The 10,685-nt window shown below is 43.1% G+C and overlaps 1 protein-coding gene across 1 annotated transcript; it reads right to left on the bottom strand.

Moving 5' to 3' along the window:
- Positions 1-1,511: 1,511 nt before the first annotated feature.
- On the bottom strand, positions 1,512-10,297 carry LOC144326781 (vomeronasal type-2 receptor 26-like). The gene is made up of 6 exons (XM_077923597.1): positions 10,080-10,297; positions 8,505-8,802; positions 7,139-7,948; positions 5,729-5,956; positions 3,595-3,721; positions 1,512-2,538 (listed from the first exon to the last, which is right to left on the bottom strand). The coding sequence occupies exons 1-6, from the start codon at positions 10,295-10,297 to the stop codon at positions 1,628-1,630; spliced, it is 2,592 nt and encodes an 863-aa protein (XP_077779723.1). The 3' UTR covers positions 1,512-1,627.
- Between the last annotated feature and the right edge of the window lie 388 nt (positions 10,298-10,685).

The raw sequence follows: 10,685 nt of genomic DNA, 5'->3' as shown, positions 1-10,685 counted from the left end.
TTGAACATAAATTGAATTCATACACAGATGATATTCTTTTGATTGTTTCTAAACCTCATTTTACAGCTCCCATGTTTATGCTGATAGATGTTTTTGGTTAAATATCACAATACGTTGTTAACTGGTGCAAACTACAAAATTTACTTAAGGAATAAATTTTACACAATTCATTTAAGGAGTATCATTTCCACATTTGTTCAAAATCTATTAAATATTTAAGTATGGTGATACCAAAAGATATATATGAGAGAGCGATAGCGCTTTCTTCAGACATTATTAGTTGGGAGTCATTAAGCCTTCCTCTTTGGGCAAGAACATTAATAATACATCGTAAACAGTTGATAAAGTCACAGTCCGGTATATCTTTTTAAGTTAGCCGATATTTAAAGCTTCTTGAGGACATTTTCACCCTGTAATGATTTTTTATATTATTTTGTAGCCCTTAGCAACTACTGTCCCTGGGTGCTGTTTAATGGGCAAATATGGAGTCCAGTGAACTTTTCTTTCTAATCTTTTTTAAAAGCCAAAGAATAATGATGTAAACTTGAATCCCTAATTGAAGGACAATTATTCAGTGTATGAGTTGCTGTAACCCCATGTTCTGAACAAACCCCTCCCCCTATGTCTTCGGAGATTTAATCTTCATTTTGATAATGATGGACGAGTGTCTTTCCAGAACTTCAGAGACCTGCCTATCAATCTCTCATTGACCCTAGGAGAGAAATTCTTGGCAGTCAGATATTCTGAGCACCTTTTATCACCAAATAATTATCCATGCTGGCAGATGAGCAAGCAATGGATTCTTTCCAGTTTGCCATGCTCCACTGGGAGTCCAAATGAGCAACTTTTTTGATCCCTTGCAGGAGGGTGCCCTGGCTAGTGTGACCTTGTCCTCACCCTCCACAATCTAGGGCTCCCCACCACCTGTTATCTATGGATTAAATGTGTCTCTGTGTGTTTATTTTAGCAGTTCTGCCCTGCCTCTTGTATGCCAGAGGGCCAGCTGGAGCTAATCTTGGGTGGATTGACTTCCATTATGACAAGCTCTGCCAGGTCTAAAGAAGTCAGGAGACAGAGCTTCAGCTACAGAGAATCAGAGATAGCCCAGATGAAAGAGGGAGAATCTCTTCACTCATCATGGTAGTGGAAAAACAGCAGCAGCAACCGCAACTCCATTCAGAGTTAAATAGGAGCTCATGGTAGAGATACTCAAGCAATATTTATTTCAAGGAGCTGACCATGGCTTTGAGACTAGAGAGGCTGCACTTCCCTTGTTGCTACCTCTGCTCAAAGATGTTTTGGAAGCAGTCCTAATCCATTGTCTTTTAAATTAGTATTTTAATAACTGCCAAAGAGTATGATTTTTATAAAGACAACACTCAAATGATGTCATGTTTTCCAAGTTAAAACAGCACAATTAAAAGTAAAGCTTAGTCATTTAGACATATTTTAAATCCATCCGAGAAAGAGGCATAAACATTGTTTTCTGCAAGTTGAACCTAGGTGTGCACTAGCTGCATAGAAAGTAGTATTCTTTCGCTGAAACATGATGGATTCGCCATTTGCCAGATTCAGAATCTGATAGAACACTAGCTCTAAATCATCAAACCATTTCCATAGAACAAGATCAAATACCATCCTTTGATTTTGTCATTAGATCCTCCTTTGTATTCAAATCAGGCCTGAGTACAATTATGTAGCACTTGGGAAAGAAGATGCAGCCCAGAAGCCCAGCACTGGAAGCCAAAATAGAGAAGACCTGAACAGCTACCATGTATTTCCCCTTGGTGCTCAGATAGGAGGGCACAAAGGAGACCCAAACGCTGCAGAAGACCAGCATGCTGAAGGTGATCAGCTTGGCTTCATTGAAGGCCCCAGGCAGCTTCCTAGCTAAGAAAGCCACTGTGAAGCAGATGGAGGCCAGGAAGCCCATGTAGCCAAGGGCAGCATAAAACATGGCAATAGACCCTTCATTGCATTGCAGGATGATCTCTCTGGGCTGGGAATGCATGTCAGACTCTGGGAAGGGTGGAGAGATTCCCAGCCAGATGATGCAGATGGCAGCTTGGACACTGGAACAGGAAATGACAATGGAGTTGGCCAGACTCTTCCCCAGCCATCTCTTCACCCTGTTTCCTGGTTTTGTGGCCAGAAAGGCCAGCACCACAGTGATGGTTTTGGCCAACACGGAAGAGATGGCAATTGAGAAGATGATGCTGAAGGCCATTTGTCGGAGAAGACAGGTCACTTTCCCTGGCCTTCCAATGAAGAGGAAGGAGGACAAAAAGGAAAGCAAGAGGGAAACAAGGAGGATATAAGAGAGGTCCCTGTTATTCGCTTTGACTATGGGAGTTTCATTATACTTAATGAATATTCCTAGCACAAAGGCTGCACTTAGGGTTAAACCGATGGTCAAGGAAGCCAGGAGAACCCCCAAATATTCTTCATAAGCCAGGAAGTTGAAGCTCTTGCGGAGACATTGATCTCTGGCCTCGTTTGGATGTTGATCTTCTGGACACCTGGTGCAATGTTCAGCATCTGGAAAGAACAAGACCAACTTTATATCCTTCTGTATTGCTTTTAATGTGCAGACTGTGATATCAAAGTAGTTCCCACTAGAAGACACATAACTATATCCAGTAAAAAATAATTGCATATGACCCAGGAAATCGGGAATCAGTATCAATAAAATCAAAGATGGTGGACTGCTTGAGGCAACAGGTATGCCATCCATTGGTGGTGAAAACAATGGGTAGCATGACCTAAGGGTCATCTAGTCCACCCCCTTGAATCTCAATGAAAGCTTCCCTGACAGGTGGCTGTCCAACCACTGCTTAACAACCTCCAAGGAAGGAGAGTGCATCACTTTCTGAGGAAGACTGTCAAACAGGCCTTACCATCAAAACGTTCCTCCTGATGTTTAGTCGGAATCTCCTTTCTTGTAACGTGAAGACAGTTTTTCAGGTCCTACTCATTGGGGCAGGAGAAAACAATGTGACGGCCCTTTAGGTATTTGAAGATGGCTAAAGTATGTCCTTTCAGTTCCCTCTTATCCAGGCCAAACATACCCAACTACTTCAACTATTGCTCCTAAGGCTTAGTTTCCAGATCCTTTATCGTCTTGGTCAGCCTCCTCTGCACACGTTCCAGCTTGTCCATATCTTCTTATATTTTGACACACAGAACTGGACACAATATTCCAGGTGGGGTCTGACCAAGGCAGAATGAAGCAGTGCTATGGTTTTCCTTGATCTGGACACTAGACCTCTGTTGATGTAGCTTAGAACAGCATGAGCTGTTTTTCCTTATGCATCACACTATTGACTCCTGTTAAACTTGTGGTCTACTAATTCCCTAGATCCTTTTCATGGGTACTAATGGCAAGCCAGGCGTTCCCCATCTTACATTTGTACAGCTGGTTATTCATGCCAAAGTGCAGAACCCCCCCCCCCTTATTGAAATTTAATTGGTTTATGTGGGCCCACTTCTCCAATCTGTATTGGAGTTATCATCAGTTCTAAATTTCCCCCTGTATATTGGAATGAAGTGATTTCCTCTTCCTCAAGGGCAGCCCTTTCTGCTGGCATTACTCACCTTCCTGAGTGGAGATGGTCCCTTCTGCACAGGGAACGCAATCATAGCAGCAGAGTGGCATTCCTTCCTGAATACGTTTGACCAATCCAGGGCTGCAACTTTCCACACACTTGGAAGAAGGGAAGGTCTAAGCAGCAAAGAAATTGTGTTAGGCCTATTTATTTTTCCCTATGTAAATGAGACATCAGTTTGGGAAGGCCCAGGATTCTCATGTGAACCCTGCAACTAAGGCTTAGTGGCATTGAGTGTGCATTTGTATCTCGGGCAGGTTCACTAGCCATGCATGTTCCTGGTTGGGGTTAGGCTGGCCTCAGTTCTACATGCTCTGCTAACCTTCTGGTTCTCCTATTGTGGGGCTACACATGAAGAAACCTGGAAGGTGCAAATGGTGCTAAGTGAAACAGCCAGGCTGCTCAGTGTGGGAGCAGCCAAGTGGGACAGAGGTAGAAATGTGGAAAACAGAACATGAGATTGGGATAATGAGAAATGGAGAGGAATCCAAACATTCCTACATATCACCAGATCTACTAGAACCACACTGGCTGTGTGTTTGCTACTGAGCCCAATTCAGCATGTTGCTACTTGGATCAGAGCCTAAGTTCTTACAGGAGGGCCCAACCCTCCCACCAAATATCTGCCATGGTGAATGGTGAGATCTGCAGGATAGTTCAGTCAATTAGCACAGCATGTTGCAGCACCACAGATATGGAAATTCATTTATCAATCTTCCATGTAGCACACCATGGAAAATAGAGAAGGCGAATGGCGAGTTTACTTGATTGCTTTAACAAACTGAAAGCTATGATGAAATTTCTGTACTACCTGATTGTAATAAATCATCTTATGATACTGCTTCCATGGTTGTAAACTCTTGAAAGCACATACTTCTATTCTTCTGCCCTGTAAAATGTTGCACCAATAAAGACCACTGTTTAATCGGAGGTGGCTAACCATTTTTTTAAAGAAGGACCACAGAAACCTTCAATGGGTGTGGCCCAAGCATCAAAGCAGACATGGAGACAATTGCCATTCTCAAGGCTGCCATCCAGTAGGCTTTCCCACCAGCTATTCTCCAGTGCTTTCGATCATTTTTCTAATTGATTTTAAAATAGAGTTTTTAAAAGAAGAAATATATTTGATAGGCGGGCAGTCAGGTTTTTTTGGAGGGGTATGACAGTATCACAGCAGAGACATATGGGAGCAGTCAGTAAAAACATATTTTACAAATAATTTAATTTGGCATAGATAATCTATTCAAACTCCTTATTTGGGAGGGGCATCAAGGTGATGGTGGGACAATGGTCGGGTTGAGTTAATGGCTCAACATCACAGTCTTTCTCACACACTAGGGTGGGAAGGAAATAGGATGGCCAGCTTTAGCCATTTCCTCACTAGGAAGGGCAAGGAGAGAAATGGGCAGGACTTGTTCATTTCAAAGCCCTTTCCCTTCCCTAAGAGGAAGATCACAGTTTTAAAACCCTGATTTTCCAGTAGGCATTTGGCTTTGCTAGTAGTCAGTTGGCTCTGCGATGTCCAATAGAACTCATCCACAATTCTCAAGGACCATTCTCAAGGACAGATGCTTAAGGACAGATATACTCTTCCCTTTGCATTTCTGCCTTTTTAATAAGTGCGGGTTTCTGTGGGGAAATGGCCAAGCTCACTTTTCTACAAGTTGTTTGAATGCAGGTGTGAACTTCCGTTGGACATTAGGATAAGGTAAACGTATATTCATAACAGGCACATGTCAGAACTCCAGCAAAAGGTCCTAAACCTCCCTTTAGTGTGTGTATGAATACAGATGAGTGCTAACTCACATGTAGACTCATGACATAGTAGCACGCCTCTGGGTTTTGGGTTGGTTTCTTTTACAGTTTCAATATGGCAGGGGTTGCAGTAAACCTTGACCACCTCATCTAATTACTAAGATAAACAAACCCCTGGAAATTGCACTCCAAAACAGTTGAATCCTACATATACACAGTTTGACAGAGACACCATGCTAGATTGTAAAAAATGTTGAATGTTGATATTGACAGGCAAGTGAAAGTAGCCTCACCCTAAGCAAGAAACCATAATTAGAGCTGCAACAGGATGGGAAATGCAATAAAATGAAAGGGATGGTTTTGCCCACCTGGTTAAACCATTTGGGCCATGCAGAGGCATATTGGGATAACGTGAACTTTAGGTCTGGGGACCCCTGTTGCTTGATGGTGCCAAAATACACTCTAAGGACAGACTTGTTGGTGAATCTCACCCAGTTCATAACATCCAAGACAGCTCCCCCTTCTCCATTCTCATCCAAATACACTCCATCCATGGAAGAATTGTGAAACTGGGCATTTCCCAGGAAAGGGTGGAGCTGGAATGGCAGAGAAAAGGGTAGTGTTTAGAATATGGGAAACAACCATGACTACCCAACTCTGACCTTTTCCAGCTTGAATTTCCTTTGATTTGAAGCTGGGTGCAGACTCAAGTTGCTGAGAGGCCTCCCAAATGTGGGCTACATGTAAGTTCGCTGTCAGGATCTGATTCATTACTCGGCATAATTAGGCAGCCAGTTGACTCCTCCAGTGTTAAAGAAATTTATTATGTACAAGTCACGTTCCGAGCCGTTAACAGCCACCGGTTCCTATCAAGACATTGCAGCGCCTGGGCTGGGACTACTCCTCCACTAGGATCGCTCAGGGGAGCAATGTCTCTGACACTGGCCCAGCCTGTCAACCCATACACTTATTTGGGGGGCATGCCTCATTCAATTTAATAAAAAAAGTTTGGGGCTGACTTTTAAAGCCCTAAATGGCCTTGACCCAGTATATCTGCAGGAGTGTCTCCACCTCCAGCCCAGACACTGAGGTCCAGCTCCGGGGGTCTTCTGGCAGTTCCCTCCCTGCGAGAAGTGAGGTTACAGGGAACCAGGCAGAGGGCCTCCTCAGTAGTGGCACCCACCCTGTGGAACACCCTCTCATCAGATGTCAAAGAAATAAACAACTATTTTAGAAGACATCTGAAGGCAACCCTGTTTAGGGAAGTTTTTAATGTTTGATGTTTTATCATATTTTTAACATTCTGTTAAACATCCCCCAGAGTGGCTGGCGAAACCCAGCCAGAATATATCCACCTCTCTCCTAATAAGTAAATGAGACACTCAGACAATACAGGTTCCTGTCCCTTGAAAAAAGGCTGGAGTTTTGTGGAGCTCAGTTGGTTCTGACAATAGCACCCCAGTCAGGAGGGAAGAAGCTTTAGGGAGAGAGATCTTGTGCAAGACCATTTCGCTTGCCCAAGGGAATTCTTACGTAGGGAGGGTGTTTACTCAGCTGAATAGGAGGGAGTTAAGCCAGTGTGGGGTGCTTTACCAGAGGGGCTGTGTCCTCTATGCGAGCCTAAAAAGGAACCCATTTAGTTCACGGCACAAAGCGGTCTGCAAAATTTCATCTCCCCACTACATTTCATAAGTTCTTAGACAATCTCCAAGAAAGTTATTCTGCAATAGTATGATTGAAGGTCATGTAAGAGATGTCAGTGATGGAAAAGGAAATACCTGCCATGGTTGTAGCCTTTGAACTTCCAGACCATTTTTCACCTTCCACTTAGATCTAGAGGAATATGCAGCATTTAAGGCATGCGCCACAGCTTGGACTGTGTTGTAAATCCTGCGACTGTCTAGAGAGAGGGTTCTTTCCAAATCATCTTGGGGCAGCATCTCCAGATCTTCTCTCTCTCTGCATCTTGTCTGGCCTTTCACTGACAATGCATGTTCTAAATAGGAACAATTAAAGCTATCCTCCCAAAACTTCTTGATAGCAGAGTAATACGGTGGAAAACCATCATATTTTGCCAATTCACTTTTCCCAACAAAGAAAGAAAAAAGAACATGGATATGTTGGAAATCTAAATCACTATACATGAATTCTAAGGAGATGTCCCACATCGCTGTTGTGATCAAGATTTTCCTTGCAGTGGGTTTTATAAACATATTGATTAAATCTTCCATAATTGTTATTCCGAATTCGAAATAAATGGTTTCTACATAGTAGATAAATACATTGACTTGTCTCCACTCAATGAATTGAAAAGGACTGACTGTCACTAATTCATTGAATAGTTGTGGGGGGAAGCTTTCTGAGATGGCAACACAAATGCCACTCTCTAGGAGCACAGGCGGCAAAGTCCTCATGAACCTCTCTCCATTTTCGGTGTGTGGAGCAATGAGGCCAATGAATGTCCATCTGAAGTGATGGAGCAGCTTGACAATCGCTGGGTACAGGGCGTCTTCTTTGGGGACTGTCCGATAGAAAAAGGGGAACTGCCTCTTGTCATTCAGAAGACTTGAGCCAAAAGCATAGCTGAGCTGGCAAAAAATGGAAGACTGTTGGCTTGTTTTGTATCAAAGCTGAAATATTTCTTTCAGTGCATAACAAATAATTATACAATAAATATGTCCTACCCCCAAGGCTTTCCTTGGCACCTAACATTGGGCTCAATTTTAATCTCCACACCTGTAAATAACTTAAACCAGTTTTTATTTGTTTATAATTTAAATTGTATACGTGGGTTGTAAATGTTTTAAATTAATAAACACACCAACACTGTTTCACTCGGGCTAAACTTTTCTACTTTCCTCTTTTTTTATTGACATGGCTACTGGCAATATGGACATTCTTTTCCATTCCTCATCTACACAAACACACACACACACACACACACACACACAGAGAGAGAGAGAGAGAGAGAGAGAGAGAGAGAATCACCGTTTGACACACTACCTGACCATTTCTGATCCACTTTATTCAAGTTGTTGATGTCCAAAGTCTTTTTCATTTTGATGAGGATAACATTGTGCCACCCTCTTGAGTTCTCCAGAATTAAGCCCAGCCAGAAAATGACACACCCCTCACCATTCCTACCTGTGGGATTTTATAGAGGCCCAACATAGTAGAAATCTGGATGGAGTTTTGAGAGTCAGAGTCAGTCCCTTCAAGAACAGCAAGCAGCTTATTCTGTTCCCTGCAGTTGAAGTTTGGAACAGTCACCTGCCCAGCAGAGAGCAGGTCTGCCAAAGCTTCATACATCACCCTTCCATGATAAAAGTTATCATGGATGCTGTAACCTAGTGAGATGTTGGGCAAGAGCCTGGGATTCTGGTTGATATGCTGAATGGCGAACAGAAAGGACAGGAATAGCCAGTACCTTGATATACATTTCCTGCAAAAATATACACAGTACATCATCATTCTCCAGCATTCCATCAATATTTTAGATTCAATTCTGCTTTTCTTAGCAGGTTTTTAAAGATAATAGTGTTGCATGCAAGATTCCAGGGGTTCCAAACACTTAACCATAGTTCAGTTTACTTGGAATGAGGCAAATCGGACACTGTGGTGTCTTTATGATACATAATTTATTTACACATACAGTAAATAAATTATATATCATAAAGGGACACTGGTGATGCTGTGGGTTAAACCACAGAGCCTAGGACTTGCCGATCAGAAGGTCGGCAGTTCGAATCATCGCAACGGGGTGAGCTCCCGTTGCTTGGTCCCTGCTCCTGCCCACCTAGCAGTTCGAAAGCACGTCAAAGTGGAAGTAGATAAATAGGTACCACTCCGGCGGGAAGGTAAACAGCGTTTCCATGCGCTGCTCTGGTTCGCCAGAAGCGGCTTAGTCATGCTGGCCACGTGACCTGGAAGCTGTACGCCGGCTCCCTCGGCCAATAAAGCGAGATGAGCACCGCAACCCCAGAGTTGGCCACGACTGGACCTAATGGTCAGGGGTCCCCTTTACCTTTACAGTACAACCCAAGCCTACGATGCAGGAGCTCACAGCATTAACACCCCAGAAAGTCTTCTTTCTCCCATAGCTATATACAAGCTTGCATGCAAGCAGAAATTAAGCATTAGCAAGAAGCTGTCCTGGCTACTTCAGCAATGGGTTCCCCCAAACTCACAAAAATATAAACTTCTGAATTCAGTTTCTAGAACTTTACTTATGCTTATCTTGATCCAGAGCAAATACTGGAAACTCAACAACCAATCCTCATTTAATGATTTGCAGGTGGCTGAATAGTGTTGATCAGCCAATAGCTATTATCCTTTGGAAAACAAAAGTGATGCAGATGATAATTCGAGTGATGGAATTAGTCATGCACAGCCCTTCAAAGAATAATGACTGATAGAAAGGTTTAAGGGAAGCTAAAGCCTAAAACTCAACAGCTGACCCTCACTCCAAGAACAATAGCAGATAAAATACTTTAAAGGTTCATTAAATGATAGGACACATTTGCTGCTTGACAGCATTAGCCCCTGACTGTGGTTGCTCCGCCATTCATTTGTGGAGGGAGGGTGCCCTGGACTTTTCCACTTGCAAAACCAAGAATAGACCCCTTTAGCCACAAGCATGTGAGAAGGAGGAGAACCTGGAATTGGGACTTATGAATTTTGTAGCTAAAGGAGCATTTGCAACCCTAGAAATTTACTTACTGGCTGAAGTTGGTAGAGGGAGACTCTTTGAAGGTGTGTAGCTTAAAAATAGCCATTGTGCCAGAGATGACCCCACTAATGAGGTGGTCTCCTGGTCTGTAGAAACTGAATGGGTCTATCTCATCTCTCTCCAGAGTCAAGGGGCATTTCACCTTCACTCCACAATCCACATAAGGCAGAAGCAGCAGCAGAAGCAGAAGCAGCAGTAACAATCCCATTCTGGAACAGCTCCCTTCCTTGTGACTGCTCCTCTCAAGTAGAGAATTATTAGAGGAAGCCAAACGCTTTTTGCGACATTCAGCGGCTTTCCTAATGTTGATGGAGCCCAGCCATGGCTTCACTTTTAAAGGGGATGGAAGTCAACCTCACACCGTCATCGTCCAACTCACCTGTCCCAAATTCCAACCCAAAGTCTCATTGAAACAAAAGGCATTTATACACCCGTCTTTCCCACCTCACATGCAAGATTCTCATGTTTACTTCAGAGCACTCAGATGTGATGTTTGGGCAAGTCTCTCTCTGGAGCTCTCTTGAGCAGAAGATGTGTGGAAACCACTGTGATTTTGATAATTACAAAGGAAACATCCTCAATAATTTATAGATGAG

Source organism: Podarcis muralis, chromosome 2, assembly GCF_964188315.1.
Source record: "Podarcis muralis chromosome 2, rPodMur119.hap1.1, whole genome shotgun sequence".
Classification (NCBI taxonomy): domain Eukaryota; kingdom Metazoa; phylum Chordata; class Lepidosauria; order Squamata; family Lacertidae; genus Podarcis; species Podarcis muralis.
This window is presented reverse-complemented; position numbering and strand designations above follow the sequence as displayed.

Coding starts and splice junctions, on each gene's coding strand:
- LOC144326781 (XM_077923597.1), bottom strand. CDS start 10,297: ATGGGATTGTTACTGCTGCTTCTGCTTCTGCTGCTGCTTCTGCCTTAT. Junction 8,803..10,079: donor CCCTCTACCAACTTCAGCCA/GTAAGTAAATTT, acceptor ATATTTTTGCAG/GAAATGTATATCAAGGTACT. Junction 7,949..8,504: donor GCCTCTATAAAATCCCACAG/GTAGGAATGGTG, acceptor ATTTTTTGCCAG/CTCAGCTATGCTTTTGGCTC.